The sequence below is a fragment of the Ascaphus truei genome, chromosome 4 (genome assembly GCF_040206685.1).
Source record: "Ascaphus truei isolate aAscTru1 chromosome 4, aAscTru1.hap1, whole genome shotgun sequence".
Taxonomy (NCBI): domain Eukaryota; kingdom Metazoa; phylum Chordata; class Amphibia; order Anura; family Ascaphidae; genus Ascaphus; species Ascaphus truei.
Window position 1 is genome coordinate 23,285,250 of NC_134486.1, and position 27,864 is coordinate 23,313,113.

The 27,864-nt window shown below is 49.6% G+C and overlaps 1 protein-coding gene across 1 annotated transcript in view; it reads left to right on the top strand.

Moving 5' to 3' along the window:
* BABAM2 (BRISC and BRCA1 A complex member 2) overlaps positions 1-27,864 on the top strand; it is a 290,627-nt gene that overhangs the window by 231,185 nt on the left and 31,578 nt on the right. Inside the window, exons 9-10 of the mRNA XM_075595407.1 lie at positions 8,067-8,137; positions 9,832-9,914. Of these exons, the coding sequence (XP_075451522.1) occupies positions 8,067-8,137; positions 9,832-9,914 (154 nt within the window). The remainder of the gene's footprint in view (positions 1-8,066; positions 8,138-9,831; positions 9,915-27,864) is intronic.

Below are 27,864 nucleotides of genomic sequence, written 5' to 3' on the forward strand. Positions count from 1 at the left end.
GACAAATATTCGACTGCAAAGATTGTGTTAAGAAATGAGTGTGAATGTATACAAGTCCGACTATGGCCGCTATTCACACATTCATCCTAAACATTCGATTCACCCAGACCCTGAAACATGGGGGGGGAAAGAGAGACGAGTCCCAAATGAGATATATATATATATATATATATATCCCCCCTCAAACACACCTTTAGACAACACGTGGAGACACAGATGCGCACAACAAATGGGCGCCCCAGAGATACCTGGGTAATATGCTTATAGGACACGCATATTGTGCTCTCTCCCCTCTCCTCCAAAACTCATGAAACAGGTCTATTAGAGCAGGGGTGTGCAAAGTGGCGGGCGCGCCCCCCAGGAAGGGCGCGAGATGTTGTGGAAGGGAGGGGGGGCGCGGCAGTTACAGAGGCCCCGCGCTTCCCCGAAGGCATGCCGGGGGACCGCTTTAGGCCTCTGTACATTTCCTTACCTTGGTGTTGGGTGACATTGCGTTGCCATGGGAACCCGGCGGTGGGGTGGCGTTGCTGGGGTCACGTGACATTGCGTTGCCATGACAATGTGATGTCACACTACCCCCGCGGCGTCATTTGATGCCCGAGCCAGGGGGGGTGGGGGGTGCAGGGGGAAATTTAGCGCACCCTTGTGTTAAGGGGTCTGGATAAGTATAAGAATACAATTAAGTGTGATTTAACCATCACATTGTTATATACAGGTTTCTTGTTCTCTAGTCTTCTGGTTTTTATTTTATTTTTTACTTTAATGGAACACCTTTGGACAATAATGGCTGCGTAAATGTTTAAACAAAACAAAAAAGGGATAGAAAGTCTTTATCAACAATATACATGTACAAGCGACAGTTTAGAAACATGAGAGGAGATTCGATAAAGATCATAAAACCCTTCAAAGCATATTGCTACTACGGTGACATTAAAAAATTAAAAAAAAAGGATATTGTAAAATACTTGTTTAATTATTTTCCTTTAAATCAGTTTTTTTTGCATTGTTGGTAGCAACTTTGGAAGCTCCTGGTGTAATTGACAGCTATACCACCCACGCCAAGGTGCAATTTTGGGCCTTACTTAGTGCGCAGTCCTCACACGGACTCAGAGACCTCCTATACAGTCTGGGACCCGCCATTACATATTTTTGGGTGAACCCCTTGGACACGCCTCAAAACACCCTATGGAATCCCGAATTGTCTGCTGAGTATCACTGAGTATTAACCTACTGAACATACTACTGCCTTTAGTTCACATTAGTCCAAAGGCTGCATTCATACTCCACGCGACGCAAACAAAATAGAGGGGATCTATGGGGCTGGCCATAGTGCGCACGACGGAGCGGCAGATTTTTCAGACGACAAAAGATTTTGATTTGGTTGCGCAACTGCCGGGTCACGTACGCGGTTTAGTGAATGAGCGCCAACCGCTCACGTGATGTCACGGCCCTGCCTCGCCATCGCGCACGTCAGAGAAATCCTACAGGCCACGGATCGTTCAACCTACAGGCGCGCGTGGCACCATGCGCCTACAATATCCGAGGCCTAAGGGTAAGACCATACAGCTTTCGCCCGCGCGGAGGCGTGCGAAGGCTGTGACGTCACCCGCGTGGTGTGTGTGTTTCCTCTCCTTGGTAGACTCGCCGTGGGGGCGTGCCTAGGGGCATCACGGAGCTGGTTCGCCCTCATTGGGCGAACTGCTCACGCGACCTGCTTGCGTCCGCACAGTCTATGCCTTTAGACAATGTGATCGCGCCCCACGCGGTCTGCGGCAGTATGGACCGGCCTTGAGTATTACTTCCCTGTGAAATAACATTGCACCCAACATCTTTGCTTTTTGCTTGCTTCCTTTTGTCGACGACTATTTGCATCTGTGAGCGTGCAGCACAATATGTAACATCCCACAGATCTCTTTGTTATCTGTAGGTGCTTGAGAACAGAGAAAACTCTCTGCCATCTCCTCCATACGCAATAATAGTTTTGATTCATTGTAGACGGGTGCTGAATATTCGTTTAAAGTGCCTTGCTTCCCCGTGTCGCTCAATCTTTCACAAAAGTGTTGCACCTTCATACTGTCTGTATATGATTGCTGTAAAGCTCTGTACTCATGGTGGCCAGCTCCAGCCACCAAGGACTACCAGCAGGTCAGGTTTTAAGGATATCCCTGCTTCAGCACAGGTGGCTCAATCGGTTTGTGTCACTTGAGGACTGGAGTTGGCCACTCCTGCAGTATACGAATGAGAGTTTCAATGTAAATAGGAAATAGTAACACGGGTTTTACCGATATCGTGAGGTTTTTCCTTTATCCGAGATGTGAGCAGTGAGCTGTGTACAGATATTACATTCTGTAACATAACTTGGTGCAGCCATGGAAATCCAGTCTCTGTGCAGCCAGCACAAATACATGACATTGTCTTTCCTTTCTCATTTTACAGCCAAGTCCAGGGGTGCGGGGGGGGGGGGGGTGTGTGGATTTTTTGATGTCTATGTGTGCATGGCTTCTATGGCTGAGTGGTTAGCAGGGTATTAAGGGAAAACCTGAAACAGACATTGGCCAAGAAAGGCAAGAATGTGACATACAGTATAGAACTGAAATGCTGCTCTGTGCTGCTCTTACTCATGTAGCAGTTGTTCATTTGCTACCATGGTTTGATGCTACCTGTGCACACCGTTGCATGGCTGCTATCCACCTGCTTAACTGAAGCTGGAGACGCGCGCAGCCTTTGTCTCATTTATTTGGAATGAGTTTCACTCGGGAGAAAGCATTTCATTCATTCCCAGAATCAACGCCCTTCTCTATTTTAATGGAGCCATGTGGGTCCTGGCACATTGACGGCTGTGTGCTGGTGGGTTATCCTATGATAGGAAATCTGTGCCCGCCGATGGGACAAATGGACACGTTGCGCTTACCTTTGTAGACTAAACCTTGCATTGTCTGTTATTTCACCACTGTAAGATAATTGGCTCCATAGGTAGCACTATATTTAGTCATATAACGTGTGATCATCTAAATCAGCTCTGGCCAACTCCAGTTGTCAACCTGCCCTTTTGGTGGCCCTTTTCAGGATATCACTGCTTCAGCACAGGTGGCTCAGCCACTGATTGAGCCACCTGTGCTGAAGCAGGGATATCCTCAAAACCTGACCTGTTGATGGCCCTTGAGGACTAGAGTTGGCCTGCCCTGGTATAAATCCTTGTTGACCTACGAGAGAAAAGTCTCAAAAATGGCGAGCTGCAGATCTCCCCTCTGCCCTTTTTTTCTGGAGCAACACTATTTGGGGGTTTAAGGAGAACATTTTCTCTCCTTTCTGAGGATAAACGCACTGCACTGTATAGGAAAACGAAACAAATATACCCTCTGGCCTCAGACTTATGCTGGGGAGGCTGTGGGCAAAGATTTGTGGCTATTTCCAGAGATTCAGAAACGTTGGCTCATAATACAAGATTTAATAAAAGAGGTCACAGACCTCAGAATTCCCATTGACGCGCTGACCTTCCTAGTGGGCAGACCAATAGAGGAAATTGATCACCCAATATGGAAATTAATCTCCTTTATTCTCACAGCAGCGAGATGCTCAGTTGCGTCCCCATGGAAGAAGGTAACGCCCCCCACAAAACAAAATGTAAAGAAAAGACTCAATGAGGTCATGACAATGGAAAAACTCACGGCCTTCCTTAAGCGTTCGACGGAAAGTTTCTATAAAACTTGGGAGCCCTGGCTAACCCACTAACCCAAACCAAAATATATTTCACTAAGCAACGCGAACGCAGAAGAGCCTTGGGATATGGATGGGAGAGTCCTGCCGGTCGAGGGGAGGGAGGGACAACTACCTTCCTCCCCCCCCCTCTATCCCTCCACACTCTTTTTCTCCCTTTCCAGGCCTCCAGACCATGATGTGGTCCTAGGGTCATCCCCTCAGGGGTGATACCCCGACCCTTCTACTATTTGAACAGGGAAAATACTATTGTATTAGGCCAGATATGTAATGTAATGTAGGTAAACCTAATTATGCCTAATAAAAACGTTTGGGAAAAAAAAAAAAAAGAAACATATCTACAAGCTGGCCACTCCAAAATTCTAGTTCTTATAACAAGATTTAAAACCTAATACTGACGTTTCGGTCCATAGTCCGACCTTCATCAGGGAAAGTTCTTAAGTACCATGCACAGCTTGTTTATAATGTTTTCTGCCAAACGTACTTGGGAAATGCTTTGAATAAGATACTAGCTGAGTTGTCGATATCATAGAGCAGCACAATTACACTCTCATCCTTGAATCGCATTCATTCTATTTTCTTCAGCTCTCCTTTATTCTAATAGTATCTGGCAATTCTTGTTCTTCCCCCATTATCTATTTGGACAATAATGGCTGCATACATTTTTAAACAAAAAGGGGATAGAAAGTCTTTATCAACAATATACAGTACCTGTACAAGCAACAGTTTAGAAATCATGACAGAATTGGTTGGGTAAAGATCATAAAACCCTTCAAAGCATTTTGCTACTATGGTGACATTCAAAGCTAAAACAATTAAGTACTGTATATTAAAAAAATACAGGCATACACCACATTAACGTACGCAATGGGACCGGAGCATGTATGTAAAATGAAAATGTACTTAAAGTGAAGCACGACCTTTTTTCCACTTATCGATGCATGTACTGTACTGCAATCATCATAAGTGCATAAGTGATGTAAATAACACTTGTGTAACAGGCTCTATAGTCTCCCCGCTTGCGCACAGCTTCGGTACAGGTAGGGAGCCAGTATTGCTGTTCAGGACGTGCTGACAGGCGCAAGCGTGAGCTGCCGTTTGCCTATTGGCCAATATGTCCTTACTCGCGAGTGTACTTAAAGTGAGTGTCCGTAAACTGGGGTATGCCTGTACTTGTCTATTTTCATTTAAATCTGTTTTTTTTCCCCTCCGGAATATTAAATCTACTATACATGGCACTGCCATTAGTGCAGGTTCTAAAAGGGTCCCTGTGGCAGTGACACAACGCTTTTATTCAGCCTCAAAGCATGAAACATAGAGCTTATTTTCAGCATAGTAAAATCACCAAACAAAATGTCTCGAACAGGGCGGTGCCATTTGCCAACAAGGCCCAGTCTTTAGTCCCACTAGGGCTGTGCCCCCCATAGTGAAAAAGTGTGTGCTGCGCTATTCCAAAAATACAATACCTAAAAATAATGTGTTCTAACTAAGTCACTTAAACTAATAAGCTATAGTGAAAATAAGTGGCTGCCTGTGCCCTCCATAGGGTATATAGTCTTGTAGGAAAAGGGTTTTTTGAAAGTCCAGCGGTCTCAGAGTGTAGTAAAAACCATCTACGGAAACAGACCTGGATCCAGGGTTTCCTCCTCTCCTCCTCTGAGCCCCAGGATGTGTGCGCTCCTGGTTCACATAGAACCCAGACTGAGGAGAGAGCTTGGCTTTTAAAGCCCTCTAATGAGCCAGCTGAGATTAGGCTTATTAAGACGGCCTGCTCGCAGGCTGGGATTTAACCCGGTCACTGCTGGGCTCAGCAGCTATACATATGTTTGATGACTAGACAGGGAATCTATCCTCTCACATTCCTCCCCTGGTTGTGTGTGACTGGGGACACACATGGCTGGAGCCTGACCCTGCACTCCTTCTCGAGACATTGTCAACATTGACATTTTCCTTGCCGGGCTTATGTTGGATCTAAAATGAGAAAGGTTGGAGTGCCAAATACCATCTGGTTAACGTAGAGTTCAAATATTTAATTGATTCTAACCAAACTAAAGGAGCGTGATCTGTGATTGGGGTGAAATGTACCCCCGATTGGTAATGTCTTAACGCCTCAATTGCCTATTTTACTGCCAGGCATTCTTTTTTGATAACCGCGTATTTCACCTTTCTGCTTAGAAAAAGGATAGGGTGCTCTATGCCCTCAAACTGTTGGGACCGATCGGCCCCTACTTCTATATCGGAGGCATCGTTCTGTAGTATAAAGGGTGTATCAGGGCTTCTAAGGGCGAGAACCTCCGGTAGACACACCTTCAACTCCTCAAAAACTCTCTGGCACTCCCTAAATCATACTACTTGGGCAGGGGGCTCTCTTCCTAGTAAAGTCTGTCAGGGGAGCTGTAATTGTGGAATAATTTGGGATGAAGAGACGGTAATAACCTGTTAACCCCAAATGAGAGTGTACCTGTGTCTTTGTCTGCTTTGTTGGGACTTCATTCAGGGCAGATACCTTATTATTTAGTGGCCTTACTTTCCCACCCCCAACGACATAGCCGAGGTTCTTAGTTTTGTCCATTCCCAAGGCGCATTTTGGAGAATTTGCAGTGAGCCCTGCCTCTCTCAAAGACCTGAGGACTGCTTTTAGCCTGTTTAAATGGGCCTGCCAGTGTTTACTGTAAATGACAATGTTATCTATGTACACTATAGCATAAGCTCCATGAGCAGTTGCTCCAGAACTACTTGTTCGACGATCTGCTCCTTGGTGCATTGCTCTGGTTGAATCCACCGGGTACGCAAGTCCAACAAGTGGGGAGCTATCACCTAGGGTCTCACTTTGGGGTTGAATTTCAAGAATCACTGCCGGTAGGCCTCTGGGGTCAGACGTTAGTGATCCAGAATGGCTGATTTTACCAGCTTATAGTCAACAGCCGGGTCAGCAGGAAGGTCCTGATATCCGGCCTGGGCTTCTCCTATGAGGACCGGGGCCAGTGTGGGTGCATAGCAATCCACCGGCGTGCCATGGACAGCAGCGACCCTTTCAAAGGTTAACAGGAAAGTCTCTGGGTCCCCTGCCGGCTTCATTTTCCGAAGAGAACCGGTGGTCTATCCGGACATTCTGGTGTTCTGGTGTGGCAGACCGAGGGGACCGGGACAGCTATTGGGCCAGCATTTCATCCTGTGCTGCCTGCTGCTGGTTCTAGTGCTGGTCTTGCTTCTGCAAGCTGTTTGCTTAGCCAGCTCACGTATTAGTGGTTAGTTTTGTTCGGCCTACTGGTGCAAAAACTCCTTTAATTGTTTCATTTTCATTGTTTTTCCGTATGGCCCATTTTGTGCTGGGGCTTTTAAAACCATATGTTGCAGTGAGAATACAGCCACACGTGGGCTGTCTGAGGGTTGGCCTTTATTCAGCCTCAGAACATGAAACATAAAAAGAGCTCACTTTCAGCATCGTTTAATCACCAAATAAGGCTGTGCCACTTTCCAGCAAGTGCCCTCCGTAGGGTATATAGTCTTGCAGGTAAAGGGGTTTTGAAAGTCCAGCGGTCTTACAGAGAGTGTAGTCAAAACCGTCTTTGCAAACAGACCTGGTTCCAGAGTTTCCTCCTCTCCTCCTCCTCAGAGCCCCAGGATGTGTGCGCTCCTGGTTCACCTAGAACCCAGACTGAGGGGAGAGCTAGGCTTTTAAAGCCATCTAATGAGCCAGCTGAGGTCAGGCTAATTAGCAGCTATACATATGTTTGATAACTAGACAGGTAATCTAACCTGTCACGGGTCCCCTATAAATGTGTGTTACCCGCTTCTTGCTGTACTGAATAGAAGGCATATTCTCTTGTATGTCACAGAATAACAGCTTCATTTGATTAGACTGAAGGTGCAGGGAGTTAGTTTTTTATATTAATTTTCTTTTACCGCAGTATATTGTTATTTTGTAACGTTCTGTATGTACAGTGAATATAACCTATTTGTGGCAAGGGGGCCGGCAGGGCATTTATTTTCTATGAATTGGTATCCACTTCCCAATCTTTTGGTCATGAAGATTTCCGCAAGGTAAAAGCAAACCTAATGTATACTGTAGAACCTTTGACATACTGCCATTCAGGGATGTCACATAGAGCCTGTGCAAGTTGCTAATGTCTTGGTATTCTCCGGACAGAATTAAATCGAAATAGTATATCGACTGAGCCACCTGGGCTGAAGCAGGGTTACCCCTAATACCGGGCCTGGTGGTAGCCCTTGAGGACTGTAGTGTGCCACCCCTTGTATATCTCATTGTATTTGCTTTCAGCCTGATGAAGTTATCTCTAACAAACGCTGCAGCTTTGAGTCTCATCTCCTGGTTTGGTACGTTTCAGGTGCAGTACGTGATCCAGGGATACCACAAGAGACGGGAGTACATCGCGGCCTTCCTCAGCCACTTCGGAACGTGAGTGGATATTTCGCTTGTATTGAATGCCTTCTTTCTAGCTGCTTCTCAGCCTTGTGTCGAGCATTATCCTTGGACACAAAAGCACACACAAAAAAAGAACAGTTTGTCACTGATCTTAAAGTTATGTTGTTGTTTTTTTTTTAACAGTTGGAAATGTGTTTTAAAGAATAACCTCATCGCATAAAGGATCGTTTTAAAATAGTGTCTAAAGAACTTGGCCACTTTACTGAAAATTATAGCTCTCTTCTGCACAAGAGGAATTACTTAACCTTGACTGCCAGATGGCTCCTGAACACGTTTGTTGTGCTTTGCAGTGTGTTGCCGGTCCCTCTTACAGTGAAAGGGCTTAATGGCACATTATCCACTGTGTGTAAGAGTTTGGTTTGTAAAAACTGAAGAATAAAGTTTAAGAGGATATATCTTGTAAACAAGCGCTGGGGATATTTTGTATCATTTGCATGGGTCTATTTATTTATTATTGCATTGGCAAGAAGCAGCAGATTACTAGAGACAGATCTTCTTGGAGTTGTGTGCTGAAGTTCCCACTCCATATACAGACGGCAGAGCTGAGAAAAACGGCTTGTTTGTTGTCCAATAGATGGGTCCAGAACATGACCTAATTAGAGGTGCATTCATATACCATACAGGGGTGTGACATACTGGAGGTATGGAGGTACACTACATGTGTTAGAACATACATGTAGTCATATAAAGCTTGTAATATTGACTAGATTCTCATATTATCTGTCCCATGTTGTTGCTGAGAGTTGTTCAGCATCCCAACTGCACAGCGATTTCCAAGTCCCCCGATTTTTATAAAGATGGCAGCAAGTGTCTAATTTCTCCCCCTAATTGTGCTGTGTACTTGGTGACTACTAGTGCCACACTTGCTGTACATGTACTGTAAAAAGGTGACAAATAATTGCGTTGCATTAGCCAAGCTCTTACGGCGTTACACTTTGGTGGTCACACACGGCCCAGAGATCTGAACGTAGCCTCACTGATTCCGTTCCCAGTTGTTATTTTATTATTCCTCATGGGATTACAGTTCATTGTTCTAAAGCAGGAGGACACTTTCTTCACCCTTCCAATTAGTGGGGCGGCTTACGCTGAAGCAGGGAATCTCCTAGTCGGGTACTGAAACGGTCCTACACGAGGAGACACACTTGTTAGAGATATTGCAAAAGCTATTGTTTCAAGATGGCTAGTGTACCACATCAGTGTGACCGGTGAAAATGCTGCTACATCTTCTGAAGCGGAAGTTAAATAATATAGAAAGAAAACGTACAAACAAGTGCTGCTTGGGGCTTTCATTCCAACGCCTTGTAATTGTATTTATTGTGAGATCTTTTGTGCTGTGCTGGTGCTACAGATATTGCCACCAGTATCTGATCACTTGCCTTGGAAAATCTGGGGCAATCTCCCAATAAACTGCAACATTTCTGTGAGATTTCTGCAGCCAGACTAATGATTTATCAGATTAACACAGGGTGGGATTGGGGGGGGGGAGGGGGAAATCCCTGCAGTCCCATTCAAACTGAATGGGACAGCAGGGACCCCCGCTGTGTTAATCCAATGGGCCATTAGGAATCTCACAGAAAAGTTGAGGCATTTGCCCAGGCAAGTGATCGGATACTGGTGTCTGCACCTGTATATCTGCCTAACTTGCTGTGTTTGTTCTGCTCCTGCAGGGGCGTCGTGGAATACGACGCTGAAGGCTTCACTAAGCTCACCCTGCTGCTGATCTGGAAAGATTTCTGCTTCCTGGTTCACAGTGAGTAAGTCTTGCCCCAGGCAAGCACTGTTAGCGTCTTAATAATAAGTCTGCACAAATATATTTACAAAGAACATTGTCAATGCTTCGGGCGGCTTTTTGCATCATCAGCATTATTAGTAGAAAGGGGGGGGGGGAAATCGTATTTTCTTTTTTCCAGTAACACAGATGTTTGCCTTAAATAATGCGAGTGAAATGTGCAAAATAATGCATGAAACGAGGCGGGAGGAGGGAAGGTGGGGGGCGGGGGGGAGTTTACAAAACGATGAATTTATAAAACATCACTTTTTTGTACATCTCTGAACAGGAGGATAGAGCAAGATTCATTTCAGCGCCGGGAACAAATGTGATTTAAAGTAGCGATCCCTCCAGAACTGGTTTACTTTTTAAAGAGGAAATCCAAGCAGCTTAAAGAAAAAAAAAAAAAATCGTTTTTTTCTTTTTGTTTTAATATATGCCGTCTTTGATTTACCTTTATTGAAAACTAATGACCTAAACTGCCGGTCAATTAGTTCTCCCGCGATCGATCAGCAAAGATCCTGCTTCCCAAGGTTCACTAAATGGCTGCCTTTCAGTTTCAAATCTATCCTTCAGTCAGTGTAACTCAGCAGCTACAATGTATTCTTGTATTACCAAGGTAACATTATCTATTGTTACAGTTTGCAGCTCAAACTGCTGGGAATATTGGCAACGAATTATCACAAACGGGAAAGTGTTACAAAAATCTTACACTGCTGGGGAGGCGGCTAAAGCCTGCTATAGAAATCACAGGATGCTCAGTATATTAAAACTCATTAAAAATGGCAATAAGTTGAATTTTAAAATGAAAAAAAAAAGGTAGTAAGTATTATCTAATACCACAGAACTGATTTATTTATAAAAAAATAAATAAAACAAAACCACACACGTAGGATATTGCATGGATTGCACCTTTAAAACCCCGGAACATGCATGAGAGATTTTTCCGGGTTTCTCCTGGCAGGTTCATGATGATTAAGATAGTCCAGCGTTGTGCCACCATTGTGATGCACTAGTACCCTCCTTAGGCTAAGGCCCCGCTCCCTCCGTCAGCGCGCCCGCACTGCAGACAGGCGGGGCGCTGACAGACACTGACCGCGATATGCGGTCTGTAGGGAGCCGGGAGAGGGAGGGGGGCGGGAGTGGGAGGGAGGAGGGCGGGCTCTGATCGTGCTGCCGTCCACCCCCCCATACATATACACATACACACTCACACACATACACACTCACACACACTCACACATATACACACTCACACACATACACACTCACACACATACACACTCACACACACTCACACACATACACACTCATACACACACACACACACACACACACACACACACACACACACACACACACTCACACACTTTAATAACACGCAGCTCCTTCCCTGCTCCCCACCCAAGGCGCCTCCCACCTAGCTCCTTCCCTCCCCTCCTCCCCATTGGCTGACTCACGTACCACGTGACGCGTCAACGCCAAAATTCACAAGATTCTTGCAGCATCGGCTGGCTGATGCGTCACAGTACATAGTCAGCCCTGTCGGAAGGAGGCAGCGGGGGCAGGGAGCACTCGGGCAAGGGTCTGGTGGTTCGCGCCCCACCGGCCGCAGCGGGTTTGCAGCCTTATTCATTAAGTCTTTCTAGAGCCTCACAGGCCACAGTTAAAGAGAGTGTCGCACGTTTACCTGTTTGCTCCCAGGGAGGCTGCAACGCATAACTGTTTCTCTATTGCGTGCGTTGCAAGTCCCTCTGGCAAGAAATGGTTCAAATTATGGGGATTACTGCTTCAGTGTAATTACAATCTCTACAGGCCAACCCAAGCAGCTGTAAACCTGCTTCCCCATATAACCCCTGAAGCTGTAACCATTTTCTTCAGAACCAATTCTTCTAATTGCTGATTATTAACAGATAAGGGTGCAGAAGCACTGACAGTAGTTGCTAAGGAAGTATTGTATTGTAAGTGCGTTATTGTGTTCTTTGGAGCCACTAACATGAATTTGTTCGGGTTCAACACAGCATCGCTGCTTTAGGCCTGGGACATAGTTACTTGAAGCTCGCTGAGGCGCGCTCCTGCTCTGCCTCGCCTGCTGAAAATTGAGCTTTTTCCTGTCCTTGCAGGTGAGGCAGTGAGCGCGCTCTGGGGGCGGGGCGGAGGCGGAGCGGGAGGCAGGGCTAGTCCCTCGCTCCCATTGGATGTGAGCGGTCACGTGACCGCTCACATCGCTTCCCCGAGCGGCAAATTTGAAACTTGCCTGCCTCGGCAAAGTTTCAGAGCCTCCGCACGCATCAGCGCGCATGCGGAGGGGGAAACTATAGCCGCGCTGATGACAGATGCAGGGGGTTTGTGCATCTGCTCAGCGCGGCTCAGCCCGCCTCAGCGAGCTTGGGCTTACTATGTCCCAGGCCTTAGGCTTGGTCCCCGGTGGCTGCTGCTGCGCTCGCTATGGCGGGCGCTGTGAGGGCAAGAGCCGCCCCTCAATGGGGCTGGGCCGCGCTGCGCGATGAGTTTTTCAGGTTGACATTAAAATTGTGATCAGCTCTAGCGACGGAGCGCTAGGCCACGCCCCCCGGCGGTTCAGCCAATGAGGGCGAACCTGCCGGGTGACGTCATGGACGTGCCCCCATCACGCCCCCCTGTCTTTGCCCCTGCAGCTCACTGCAGACCGGGGAAATCGGCTGCACGCGCCGCCAACCTCGCAGGCAGCGGGGCCCGTAGCCTTATGGCAACAAGTTGCTCACATACTGACCGTTGCTGTGACACTCACTAAGTAACTTAAGAAGCATCTCAACCCCACTGAAAAGAGAGCGCTGCAGTGTACAGCGGCAGGAAAGGGTGACCTGATATTCGTCTATTAGAACAAGCCAGACTGCACAGCCATCTAGGCTACCTACATCTCTCATATCTCCACTCTCTTCATGGACCCACAGCCAGACCACATTGTATAACCCATGAATTACCAAGCGCACATCTTATAGATGGATGTGGTATCCAAAAAAAAACATTACTCAGCAGGGGGCTCCCCAAGGGGAAAGTTGAAAAACACTGCCCTATGTAGGTTTGTTCCCATGATAAGTGGTAGACCAGGGGTGCTCAACTCCAGTCCTGAAGCCCCCCCACCCCCAACACACCAGGTTTTTAGGATATCCCAGCTTCAGCACCGGTTGCTCAATCAGGGTCTGTCAAAGACTGAGCCTCTGATTGAGCCACCGGTGCTGAAGAAGGGACTGACTGAGCCACCTGTGCTGAAGCAGGGATATCCTGAAAACCTGTCCTGTTGGGATGGGCTCGAGGACTGGAGCACCCTTGTGATAGACCATTAAACGGCCTGCTTCTGCATTGAGGAGGTAGCTGTGTAACTTACACCAAGAAGAACTGGACATGTAGACACCATGGACTCCTCCATGAAGCATCCTACCCCTCCTCACTTTGAAAGGTTATCTTACTGATTTGGAGGTTCGTGTCAATGTCAGAGGCCAGTTTAGGGAGGTTTGTGTGACAGACGGTTATAATAATGAGTAAGATCATGGATGGGCTTACACTAAATGATTACTACTTACTACCTGAAAGTCGTCTTCCCTATACACTCTAATATGTCAAAGTCTTTAGCAGAGGGTTGATAGATGACGTACGTGTTTCCATTCCCTTCTCCCACACCCAGAAAAACCCAAATATTTTTGTAGCATACATGTTGGAGAGCGCGGGACACGAGCGGTGTGTTGTCGCTTGTTGTGGTCGCCATGGAAACGCGGTGCCTGTAAGTATGCAGGCTTGGTAGTCGGGAGGGGAAAATCCCTGCGAGAAATGAATGAAGGTGCCTTGTGTGCGCTTTCATTGCACCCGATCAGTGTTTTCATAAATAAAAGTGAGAAGGTGTGGATTTGAAGTATCCCATAGAAATAATAAATCACTACACATGAAAAGCCAAAGCAAATATTTACCGCCTTCCTTTAAACCTACATGTTGTAACATAGGCTCTTAAGCAGATGTAACATTCTGTGGACGCTGCTGATGGAAAGCCAGCAGTTTTTCCATTCTGTGCTTAGATGGCTTTTTTTTATGTGGAGTCCATGGTTGAAATAGTGCATTCATTCTTAAGCACACATGTATGCATTATTAGAGTCCTTCGTGTTATTTGTATCATTTGTTCAATTCAGCATCGTATTCCACAGCGCGCTACAATAGGACAAAGAGGCACCACCATAGAACTGCGCGTACACATTGTACCACTTTTGACCAAATTCTATTTTATTAGGACAATTTTATTAGGTTTATTAAGAACAAGCATGTTTGTCATTTTTACCCCAGTATACAGTATGGTGTATGGCTGCTCCAGTTCTATGTACAGTGGTTTTAACAAAGTTAATTGAATCTTGAACCCTTTACGCTCGCGGTTGGTGGGCTCTGCGTTGGCTGTCGCGTTATGATTGTGGCTCAGCGCCTGTTAACCCGTTGCCACTTTCCTAACTATCATAGTGCTAGGAGAAAATAACGCCCTGGTGTCAAAGGAATGCCACCATGGAATTGCCACAATGGAATGACCCCTTGGAATTGCCACCATGGAATGCCCCCTTGGAATTGCCACCATGGAATGCCCCCTTGGAATTGCCACCATGGAATGCCCCCTTGGAATTGCCTCCTGGCGACAGAAGCAATGTCCATGTCCTGCCTACTTGCGCATTATCACTGCCGCGTTATGTTCAGCAGCAGTGTAGAGGTGAGGAGGTCAATAGCTATGAATATAACAGGGCAAGGAATGCCTGTCCCAAAACCTTACATCTAGAGGTCCTGTGTGTGGTAGGAGGTCCACAAACATATATACCAGATAACCATGTCTCTTTCACACATAATAGGATTATGGTGGAAATGAAAGGGGCAAAAGCCACATGCCGTGCACAAAGAACAGTCCAAGAGGTGACAGTGGCTCACCCATACTCGCATGTCCCTAGTTCCGCCTGGTGCTCAATCCTTTGATCCTTGCGTTCCGAACCTGGATCCGTGTAGATAACATGCAGTGTATGGATGAAGGAGGCACATGGATATTCGATACTAAAAAGATGGCGCTATATTTATTCTATTACAATGGTTCGAACAGGTAAAAGTAACGTTTCAGGATCACAGGTAAAAGTTAGGTTTCGGGGTCACAGGTAAATGTTTTGGGGTCACAGGTAAAAGTAACGTTTTGGGGTCACAGGTAAAAGTAAGGTTTCAGGGTCACAGGTAAAAGTTACGTTTTGGAACATGACCCGGACACATTCATTTTACCTGCTTCGAGCACTGTGATGGAATAAATACAGAGCTGTGTTTTGTGCATCACGTACTGTAACCTGTGTGCCTCCTCATACATACAGGGTACAATAAACACAGAAAACATTGTGCTGCTTACACTTTGATGTTCTAGTTTTAAAGCAGCAGAAGAACATATGTTTTCTATGTGTCACACTTATAATGGCTGATTTCAACTTCTTTGTTGGCATCATAAGTGCACCTACATCGTGTCTCTATTAATAGCATGTGTAGGCGTATGTGTAGATGAAAGCCCGCAGTATTCAGGTGGGGGAGAGAGGACATGGGTAGGGCCACTGACACGGGGGAGAGCCTGCAGGGGCCACTGACACGGGGGAGAGCCTGCAGGGGCCACTGACACGGGGGAGAGCCTGCAGGGGCCACTGACACGGGGGGAGAGCCTGCAGGGGCCACTGACACGGGGGAGAGCCTGCGGGGGCCACTGACACGGGGGGAGAGCCTGCGGGGGCCACTGACACTGGGGGGAGAGCCTGCGGGGGCCACTGACACAGGGGGGAGAGTCTGCAGGGGCCACTGACACAAGGGGGAGAGCCTGCAGGGGCCACTGACACAGGGGAGAGCCTGCGGGGCCACTGACATGGGGGGGAGAGCCTGCGGGGGCCACTGACATGGGGGGAGAGGCTGCGGGGGCCACTGGCAGGCGTGGAGAGCCTGCGGGGGCCACTGACACGGGGGGAGAGCCTGCGGGGCCACTGACATGGGGGGAGAGCCTGCGGGGTCCACTGACACGGGGGGAGAGCCTGCGGGGCCACTGACACAGGGGGGAGAGCCTGTGGGGCCACTGACACAAGGGGGAGAGCCTGCAGGGGCCACTGACACGGGGGGAGAGCCTGCGGGGCCACTGACACGGGGGGGAGAGCCTGCGGGGGCCACTGACACGGGAGGAGAGCCTGCGGGGGCCACTGACATGGGGGGAGAGCCTGCGGGGGCCACTGACATGGGGGGAGAACCTGCGGGGGCCACTGACATGGGGGGAGAGCCTGCGGGGGCCACTGACACGGGGGGAGAGCCTGCGGGGGCCACTGACATGGGGGGAGAGCCTGCGGGGGCCACTGTCATGGGGGGGAGAGCCTGCGGGGACCACTGACAAGGGGGGAGAGCCTGCAGGGGCCACTGACACGGGGGAGAGCCTGCAGGGGCCACTGACGAGGGGGGAGAGCCTGCAGGGGCCACTGACACGGGGGGAGAGCCTGCGGGGGCCACTGACACGGGGGGAGAGCCTGCGGGGGCCACTGACACGGGAGGAGAGCCTGCGGGGGCCACTGACACAAGGGGGAGAGCCTGCGAGGGCCACTGACATGGGGGGAGAGCCTGCGAGGGCCACTGACATGGGCGGGGAGAGCCTGCGGGGGCCACTGGCAGGCGGGGAGAGCCTGTGGGGGCCACTGACATGGGGGGGAGAGCCTGCGGGGGCCACTGGCAGGCGGGGAGAGCCTGCGGGGGCCACTGACACGGGGGGAGAGCCTGCGGGGCCACTGACATGGGGGGAGAGCCTGCGGGGGCCACTGGCAGGCGGGGAGAGCCTGCGGGGGCCACTGACACGGGGGGAGAGCCTGCGGGGCCACTGACATGGGGGGAGAGCCTGCGGGGGCCACTGACATGGGGGGGAGAGCCTGCGGGGGCCACTGACATGGGGGGGAGAGGCTGCGGGGGCCACTGACAAGGGGGGAGAGCCTGCGGGGGCCACTGACACGAGGGGAGAGCCTGCGGGGGCCACTGACACGGGGGAGAGAACCTGCGGGGGTCAATGACACGGGGGGAAAGCCTGCGGGGGCCACTGACACGGGGGGGGAGAGCCTGCGGGGGCCACTGACATGGGGGGAGAGCCTGCGGGGGCCACTGACATGGGGGGAGAGCCTGCGGGGGCCACTGACACGGGGGGAGAGCCTGCGGGGGCCACTGACATGGGGGGGAGAGCCTGCGGGGACCACTGACAAGGGGGGAGAGCCTGCAGGGGCCACTGACAAGGGGGGAGAGCCTGCAGGGGCCACTGACAAGGGGGGAGAGCCTGCAGGGGCCACTGACAAGGGGGGAGAGCCTGCGGGGGCCACTGACACGGGGGGGAGAGCCTGCGGGGGCCACTGACACGGGAGGAGAGCCTGCGGGGGCCACTGACACGGGAGGAGAGCCTGCGGGGGCCACTGACATGGGGGGAGAGCCTGCGGGGGCCACTGACATGGGCGGGAGAGCCTGCGGGGGCCACTGACACGGGGGAGAGAGCCTGTGGGGGCCACTGTCACGGGGGGAGAGCCTGCAGGGGCCACTGACATAGGGGGGAGAGCCTGCGGGGGCCACTGACACGGGGAGAGAGCCTGCGGGGGCCACTGACACGGGGGGAGAGCCTGCGGGGGCCACTGACACGGGGGGAGAGCCTGCGGGGCCACTGAGGGGGCCACTGCAGTGGGTCGCTCTCCCCCCACCTGCAGTGGGTCGCTCTCCCCCCACCTGCAGTGGGTCGCTCTCCCTCTCCTTCCATGCAGCGGGCCTGACCTCCGGTGTCAGCCCGGCGCGCGCACCGGAAGTTGGACTCCATTTACGGATTGGTGCAGCACCGGAGGCCTCCCCCCAAGGCACGGGGTTAGTGTGTGTGTGTTATTGTGCTATGTGGCGTTATTGTGTTTTAGGAGGGGGGATTGAGAGGGAGAGAGGGGTGTGAGGCTAGAGGTGGTGGGGAGAGAGGGGTGGGGGCGAGGGATGGGGATGTGAGAGATGGGGGCCGCTGACACTGGGGGGAGGACCTGCGGCCCCGTACATGGGTGCCGTGTAGAACACCTGGTTATGCTATAGATCTCTTTATTAACCCCTTTGCTGCTCTAGTAATCTTCACCTAATAGGTTGTGTTGCACATTGCACAGATTTTCAGAGGCACAATATGAGCACAAAACTTACACAAACAAACAATGGCGCCCGCAGCCTCTGCACAGCGACATCTTTCTAACACACAGACTCCACCATCAGCTCCAGCATGTCCCCGGGCTAACAGCACTGGGGTTTGTTGTTTGTTACATGGGATTGAAGCAGGGCGTCTCTGGAGCTGAACCCCATTAATCTCAGCTCTGAGGACCCCCTGCTTCCAGATACTTAACTCTGTAGTAGGTGCCGGTTTCCCTCTCTTCTTTTTAAAGCTCCCGCGTCACATGGGCCAATAGGAAGCTGCATGGGATGATTTCATGGGCTGCTATTGGCCCGCAGGGCGCGGGAGCTTCAGAAGTGGCCATTGCCCTGCACACAGCCTTCCAGCACCCTGCTGCCCTGCACACAGCCTTCCAGCACCCTGCTGCCCTGCACACAGCCTTCCAGCACCCTGCTGTCCTGCACACAGCCTTCCAGCACCATGCTGCCCTGCACACAACCCCCAGGCACCCAGCTGCCCTGAACATAACCTCCCAGCACCCTGCAGCTCTGCACACAGCCTCCCAGCACCCTGCAGCTCTGCACACAACCTCCCAGCACCCTGCAGCTCTGCACACAACCCCCCAGCACCCTGCAGCTCTGCACACAACCTCCCAGCACCCTGCAGCTCTACACATAACCCCCCAGCACCCTGCAGCCCTGAACATAACCTCCCAGCACTCTGCAGCTCTGCACACAGCCTCCCAGCACCCTGCAGCTCTGCACACAACCTCCCAGCACCCTGCAGCTCTGCACACAACCCCCCAGCACCCTGCAGCTCTGCACACAACCTCCCAGCACCCTGCAGCTCTACACATAACCCCCCAGCACCCTGCAGCCCTGCACACAACCTCCCAGCACCCTGCAGCTCTGTACACAGCCTCCCAGCACCCTGCAGCTCTACACAACCCCCCAGCACCCTGTAGCTCTGCACACAGCCTTGCAGCACCCTGTAGCTCTGCACATTACCTCCCAGCACCCTGCTGCCCGGCACACAACCTCCCAGCACCCTGCAGCTCTGCACGCAGCCTCCCAACGCCCTGCAGCTCTGCACATAACCTCCAAGCACCCAGCTGCCCTGAACATAACCTCCCAGCACCCCGCAGCTCTGCACACAGCCTCCCTGCAGCTCTGCACACAATCCCCAGGCATGCAGCTCTGCACATAACCACCCAGCTGCCCTGAACATAACCCCCCAGCACCCCGCAGCTCTGCACACAGCCTCCCAGCACCCCGCAGCTCTGCACACAGCCTCCCAGCACCCCATAGCTCTGCACACAGCCTCCCAGCACCCCGCAGCTCTGCACTTAGCCTCCCAGCACCCTGCATCTCTGCACTTAGCCTCCCAGCACCCCGCAGCTCTGCACACAGCCTCCCAGCACCCTGCAGCTCTGCACACAGCCTCCCAGCACCCTGCAGCTCTGCACACAACCTCCCAGCACCCTGCAGCTCTGCACACAGCCTCCCAGCACCCTGCAGCTCTGCACACAACCTCCCAGCACCCTGCATCTCTGCACATAACCTCCCAGCACCCTGCAGCTCTGCACATAACCTCCCAGCACCCTGCAGCTCTGCACATAACCTCCCAGCACCCTGCATCTCTGCACATAACCTCCCAGCACCCTGCAGCTCTACACACAACCTCCCAGCACCCTGCAGCTCTGCACATAACCTCCCAGCACCCTGCAGCTCTGCACATAACCTCCCAGCACCCTGCATCTCTGCACATAACCTCCCAGCACCCTGCATCTCTGCACACAACCTCCCAGCACCCTGCAGCCCTGCACACAGCCTCCCAGCACCCCGCAGCTCTGCACACAACCTCCCAGCACCCAGCAGCTCTGCACATAACCTCCCAGCACCCTGCATCTCTGCACACAACCTCCCAGCACCCTGCATTCCATTTTTCTTTAAGACAATCACATACCCGACAAAGGCCGAATCATTTCTTATGTATCCTACCAGGGAGAAAGCGAGGATCTCTGTCATTCGCTCTCTGCGTTTTATGCAGGTCACTGTTTGAGGGATTTATTTCGTTACCTTTTGAGACTATGTTTTGAATTTTCGTTAAATGTATTCCCAGTCACAATAATACGACCGTTCGTATCGTACTCCAACCAAACGCAGCTCGGTGGCAAACACGCGTGTGATATACAGTGAATCACCGCCAAAGCCAGGGCTATTTTTAGGGCCCGAAGTGTTGTGTTCCATAAAAAGACACCAGAGAGATAAACGCATTGTAATTGTTTACAGAAGCCTGTGAAGCAGCCTCCATGCAAAGCGGGATGAGTAAGCCAGGGGTCTGCTGGCACTTTCTCCTCGGGTGCTACAGACATTACTCATCCAGTCATTGTCTCTAGACACTGCTGCTGTGGGGCCTGCGGGAGCCGTGAGTCAGCTCTTGTTAGGAAACAAGACTTGTATTCAGCAGCACAATGTTGTGGCTTGTCCTCCCCCCGGAGCCCGTGCACTGCATGGTTCTGGAGTGTTTCTAGCCACTTGTTGTAATACTTCATGCCTCTTCTGCACTTGTGACAGCCTGTGACCTGCCTTTACCTCCTTCAGGGTGGAGGTTTGTCCCCGTATTCTGACACCGAGCACTGTGCAATATAACATGCTGTTAAGCTGTAGGGCAGCGTATTTCCATGTTGTATCCATGTGCTGAATATGTAGAGTGCTTGTACTGGTAGTCACTGCTGTGGGACAGAGGCCGCTGGAGCCAGGCACCAAAGCAACATGCAGCGGGTAGGGTGGCCAGGTGGCTTCTCCAAAAATACTGGACACAAACACACCCCTCTGCTCCATGCTGTTTCCTTCTCTCCTTGGCCCCACCCCCAGGCTCCTGACACCTCCTGATTTGCTGCATTACCAAGCAGCAGCCAATCAGGATGGAGGAAGCTACCCAGCCCGCTAGCACCAGCCCTGCTCAGGGAAATCCCGCGGCCCCCCAAGCCGGTCAGGTCACTCTGTCCAGAGAGCTCATACCGTACGCATACATGTCCAGTATTACCTCTCATTTTGTACTGGACAGAGTCCAAATACAGGACAGTCCGGTTCAATACTCGCACGTGGCATCCCTACGCAGTGGCCTGTGTACTAACTGTTTCCCAGAATGTCACTTTCTTTTTGTGCGCCTAAATTTCAGTGCTAAACAATAAATAAACCTTTCAAAAATGTGCGTCACATCTATGCAAACTTCCTACATGGTGCATCATTTGCTGTTTGAAATCATTTGTGATGCATTGCCCCATGGACCACACTCCCCTCTAACACCCACCAACAACCCCACCCCCAAACCTTATTGGGACCAGCTGTGCGGCTGGACAATACTCCAACCAGATGTATACACAATGACAGCCACTTTATCTTCCTGTGTTACACCCCTCTATGGGGTAAGCTCTCAGGATCAGGGCCCTCACCTTCTGTTTGCGCTTGCTTGTCCTTATTTGGTACGTCATTCTCTTTATGTAATACACATAGCTCTGTGCCCCCGTTGTACCGCACTGCGGAATATGTAGGCGCTTTACAAATAAGCGATACGAATGATAATGACTACCTGGTTGATGCAATGTAAATGAAAAACAGAATTCTATGTATTTTCTTTCTATAACGTAGCTTAGTACATCAACTCGGTAGACCTGGCAAGGTTCTCCCTGGTGAGGATACTTTAAAGCTGCAGACCAAGCAATATCCTCCTACATGTATGGTTTTTCAAATTCTTTATTATGAGAAAATACTTGTAGCATTTTTTAAACCCACATGAGTATAGAGCAGGGGGGGGGGTGAGTATAGAGCAGGGGGGGGGGGTGAATATAGAGCAGGGGGGGTGAGTATAGAGCGGGGGGGGTGTAAGTATAGAGCAAGGGGAGGGGGTGGAAGAGGGTGTGTGCGTCTGTGTATTTGGTTTGTCCTGTTGTGTGTGTGTTTTCTGTGACTACTGTGGGGGCGAGAATGACAAGAGGAGTTGAGGGAGGATGGGGTGGTGGGAGGGGATGATGGGGTGAGAGATGATGGGGGGGTGAGAGAGGATGTGGGGATGGGGGGGGTGAGAGATGATGTGGGGATGGGAGGGTGAGAGAGGATGGAAGGGCGGGTGAGAGGATGAGTGGGGATGCAATAATCTTGCAATGTGTGGAAGAGGAGCAGGTCCATAGTGCCTTCGCCCGTGCGGAGCTGTGCGCGGCCGTGACGTTACCCGCTTGAAGCGGGTGCGTTTTTTGGCCATGGTACACGCGCCATCCGTGGGCGTGGCTAGGGGCGTGCCAGTGACGTCACGGAGCTGGTTCGCCCTCATTGGACGAGCCGCTCACATGACCTGACTGTCGTGCAGAGAAATCTGTTTAACTGAGTTGGACGCCCCTGTACTAGACTAGGGCCTGTATAAAAGAGATGTTCCTCGCAGAATTCAAACCATGCCCAGCAATGGTACAGAACACATGAGACTGATCCATCCCAAACCTGCCTTACACCATAATCTGCAGTAACAGAGAAGCCCCAGTGCTTAGCCACTAACAAATTATTGGATTCATTTCTATGTTTATTCTTCTCATTATTATGGGTTATTTAGTTCCATTATTTTGGCCAAAACGTTTTAAGCCAAAACGTGTCAAAGGGTAAACCCTTCCAGCAGGTCCTACACTACCAATATTATACCATGTCCTGTCCTCTCTTCTACATGCAGTGGAGGAAATTCAAACAGGACAACAATCTAGTCCAGGGGTGCGCAAGCTTTTTAGTCTGCGCCTCCCCCCCCCCACCCCCCATGCTCGCGCCCCCCTGCCTGCTCCTCTCTTGCCTTTTGTCCGGCGTCTTCTGATGTCACGATGTCATGTGCCGTCCCGTTGCCATGGCAACGAGGCATCAGAAGGTACAGAGACCTCGCGCTCGACGCCCCAACATTTCATTTAAATGCTTTGTGGAAGAGCGCGGAACCTGTAAGTGCTGCGCCCCCCTGATCAGGCCTGGGATTCCCAGTAGCACTCCAGTTGGCACAATTCAATATATAATACTGTGGGACTGGGCTGTGAGCTTGCTGAGATTGTCTATGTGTCATTGTAAATTGTTAGGATATATGTAGCCCCTCCTGTTGGATTAAGCTCACCCATCCTGCCCCTATTTAATCAGCAGGTCCCAGTAAACACAGGTAATTGTGCTAGTCCTCCCCCCAGGAGAAAGGTGGTGATTACCTTGCTTTCAGCTATAGGTTTGGGAAGTATATATAAGTAGCTGAAAGTACCCAGCGTTGCTCGTAAATTCTAAAAAAGAACAAAAATACTGAGATTTTCATATGGAAAATTTTTCTCGTTTCTTAATGTGAAATAACCCAGGCTAAACACCGCTCCAGCCATCATCGTTTCATTGCCTCTGAGGCCCGGAAGTGTTTGACCGAGAGCCTCTAACGCTGCGTGTTTGCGGGACTTTCTCCTCTCGTCCCAAACACCGAGAGCCTCTAACGCTGCGTGTTTGCGGGACATTGTCCTCTCGTCCCAAACACCGAGAGCCTCTAACGCTGCGTGTTTGCGGGACATTGTCCTCTCGTCCCAAACACCGAGAGCCTCTAACGCTGCGTGTTTGCGGGACATTGTCCTCTCGTCCCAAACACAGAGAGCCTCTAACGCTGCGTGTTTGCGGGACATTGTCCTCTCGTCCCAAACACCGAGAGCCTCTAACGCTGCGTATTTGCGGGACATTCTCCTCTCGTCCCAAACACAGAGAGCCTCTAACGCTGCGTGTTTGCGGGACATTGTCCTCTCGTCCCAAACACTGAGAGCCTCTAATGCTGCGTATTTGCGGGACATTCTCCTCTCGTCCCAAACAGAGAGAGCCTCTAACGCTGCGTGTTTGCGGGACATTGCACTCTCGTCCCAAACACAGAGAGCCTCTAACGCTGCGTGTTTGCGGGACATTGTCCTCTCGTCCCAAACACCGAGAGCCTCTAACGCTGTGTGTTTGCGGGACATTCTCTCGTCCCAAACACAGAGAGCCTCTAACGCTGCGTGTTTGCGGGACATTGTCCTCTCGTCCCAAACACAGAGAGCCTCTAACGCTGCGTGTTTGCGGGACTTTCTCCTCTCGTCCCAAACACAGAGAGCCTCTAACTCTGCGTATTTGCGGGACATTCTCCTCTCGTCCCAAACAGAGAGAGCCTCTAACGCTGCGTGTTTGCGGGACTTTCTCCTCTCGTCCTAAACACAGAGAGCCTCTAATGCTGCGTGTTTGCGGGACATTGTCCTCTCGTCCCAAACACAGAGAGCCTCTAATGCTGCGTGTTTGCGGGACATTGTCCTCTCGTCCCAAACACAGAGAGCCTCTAACGCTGCGTGTTTGCGGGACATTCTCCTCTCGTCCCAAACACAGAGAGCCTCTAACGCTGCGTGTTTGCGGGACATTCTCCTCTCGTCCCAAACACAGAGAGCCTCTAACGCTGCGTGTTTGCGGGACATTGTCCTCTCGTCCCAAACACAGAGAGCCTCTAACGCTGCGTGTTTGCGGGACTTTCTCCTCTCGTCCCAAACACAGAGAGCCTCTAACGCTGCGTGTTTGCGGGACTTTCTCCTCTCGTCCCAAACACTGATCTTGCACAATTGAAGACGTTTTGCTGCTCCTGTATTTTTGCTAATGTTGCAAATTGGATTTTCAGAGTGACCAAGATTAGTTGGTAGCTTGAGGGTTGTGTGATGGGATCATGTCATTTGGGATGTCATCAGTTATGTTATTTGTGAATTGTATCCAAACAGACAAAAACCTGCTCCCTGATCTCAGGAACCATCATGCCAAATTTGGTTACGATATCTTAACGATGTGTCCAAATGCATAGCGACCAGACAAACATCTTTCCTAAATATTTAGTAGATATATATTTTTTTTAATACCATTTCTTAGGGCACTTAACATTTCCATTTAATGCTACACATTTACAGACATTTCACTTATTAAGCCAATTATATTATCATAAAGATGCATTTAGAGGGTTTCAACTTTCAGGTACTTTTGACATGTTAAACTGTTTGAACTATGCCCTTAAGGCCAAAGATGTCATCAGACGCCATGAATACATGTGTTTGTCTTCCACTTCAGATCATCTGTTTTCTCTCTTGACTGCTGGCTATTAGAAGGTTTTATGGTAGTTTCCCATAGCTGTGTATCTACTTAGTGAATGCATCCTCGTCATCACAGAGACCATGGGTATAACAAGCTGATTGTTAACAAAAGAGCTCAGTTTTCAGTGAACTTTTCCTAATCTGCAGAACTATTCGTCAGAAGTTAATGTTCTCACCGCGGCTTGAAAATGAATATCTTACTGTGTTTCCGGTTATTGGCATACAAGAAAAACTCCCCAAACCCCCTTCTCCTTAATTAATAGAGACTCGGGAAACATTTACAGACAGTTGTGAAATTGGCACATTTTGAACATACTGTATGCGCCTTTAGAAGAGTTATTGTATTTTTATAATGTATATTTTGGGGGTCTTGTGATGTTTTGCAATATTGTATTCCCGAAGATAGCCGGTGAAACTCGCTCTGCAGGAATTACGGATTTGTAAGAAAATTCGAGGGAATACCGGAACATAATCTCTATTTATTTACAAAGCCGTGCGCAAAATATCACAGTTCAACATTATGTGCGGGAGATAGCACCAATGCCCTATCAGAATAACAATGAATCCGTGCCAAATTTCTGTCTTGGGTCCCCCCTTTCCCAGTATTTCTTACATTCAGGAATACGTTCATTGGGAAATCAGACCATAGTAGATTCTTTGAAGGTCACAGAAGAGAAGACCTCCTACCCCACTTTTGGGAGCCTGTCCATCAACCTTTCACAGAATGTAGTTACATAGTAGATGAGGATGAAAAAAGTCGTACGTCCATCAGGTTCAACCTATGCTAAATTTAGACAACAGATACTTTATCCTATATCTATACTTACTTATTGATCCAGAGGAAGGCAAACAAAAAACCCCAGTGTCATATCATCCAATGATCTCTCATAAGGGGAAAAATAAATTCCTTCCTGACTCCAAGAATTGGCAATCAGATTAATCCCTGGATCAACATCCTTCCCATGTTTACATATTTGGTATATCTCTGTATACCTTCCCTTTCTAAAGAGATGCCCAACCTTTTTTTGAATAAATCTATTGTATCTGCCATCACCGTCTCCATGGGTAATGAATTCCACATTTTAACTGCCCTTACATCTTATATTCACTATATACAGATTTCTATTGTACTGTAAACTTAAGCACATACAGTACCGCTTCCGGTGTAAACCTTACTTTATTTTAGTTGTGGTTCTCTAAACTACATTACCCATGTGTACGTCAAACACACCCAAAGCTTTATACTGTAATTGCTTCCTGCAAATTGATTTGATTTGCCTATTTGTCACTGTTAGTTGCTTATACAGATGCAGCTCGTGTTACTGTGTCCGGCACCGGGGGAAAGCTGCATGAACATGGCTGCACCGGCGCCGGAGGATTATCGCTGTGGGGGTCCGATCTGGACACTCTATGTCCGGATCCGCGGGTTTTTGTTTTTTCGCCGTGGCTTTGGCGAAAGTGATTCCTGCTATATCTGTAGGTTAATCTGTTTGCATCTAAAGGGGTCGTCAGTTCTCTGCTTTGTACTTCTGTTTTTGGTTGAATGGGATCTAGAGCTGTCCCAGCTATGGTTCATACAGTCGATATTGTTTCTCAAGAAGACAATCTAGTTTTTGACAGAATGTCACGTTGACCTGAATCAGCACAATCTATGCATCAAATTACTGGTTCGGAATACAATAGTGCAAAACGAAAAAATGGTCCCTGCTCAGCTCAATATGATTAGCGTGCTGGAGGGGCACTATCAGGGAGATATGATTAACGTGCTGGAGGGGCGCTTTCAGGGAGATATGATTAGCGTGCTTGGGGGGCGCTATTCGGGGGTTATGATTAACGTGCTGATGGGGCGCTATCGGGGAAATATGCATTTATTGGAACACGAAAAAAGAGTCCCTTGTGATGCACTTAACCTCCACTAGTAGTATACATCAAAATAAATACATTTTATTATAGTAATCAAGAAAACATAGCACCAGTCACAGCCTGGCCATGTGTCCTTAGTGTATTATTTGTATGTATACTACTAGTGGAGGTTGAGTGCATCACAAGGGACTCTTTTCTCTTCTCGTGTTCCAATAGGAATGCAATATAGAACATAGTCCTTCCGCTTCTTCAGAAGATATTGATGAAAGCTTTTCTAAACGGCTTCTATTAGCCTGTTGTAAGCAACCCGTATGTTAAAATAAATGTAGATCTTACCAATGATATTAAAGCCTGTTCTGGACTAACCAGTGAGACCAGGATTTGAGTATAAGCAGGTTAAGCTGGTAAACACTGTCCCACATTCTCAACTAAAGGTACCAAGTAACTGGGCATTCATCCTTGAACCGGATGTAAAGTGACTTCAAGACCCTGTTTCTGTTTTGAAACAGGTATCACCGTGTGTTATTGAAAGATGAAAGAGGCTGTGCAATGTACACTGATATTCCAGTAAATTGGAAGCCGACAGCAACATAAAGGCCGTGTCCTCGTTTCAGAGGAGGAAATTAGCAAGGCCCCAAACCCTAAATGCAACCAAAAAAAAAAACATGCTCTAACATTTCTCCCAAATAGAAAATGATTGAGAGATTTCAGCACGAGGTGTGTAAAATAGGATGAAAAATGGAGGGTAAATGCAGTTTACTAAGAAA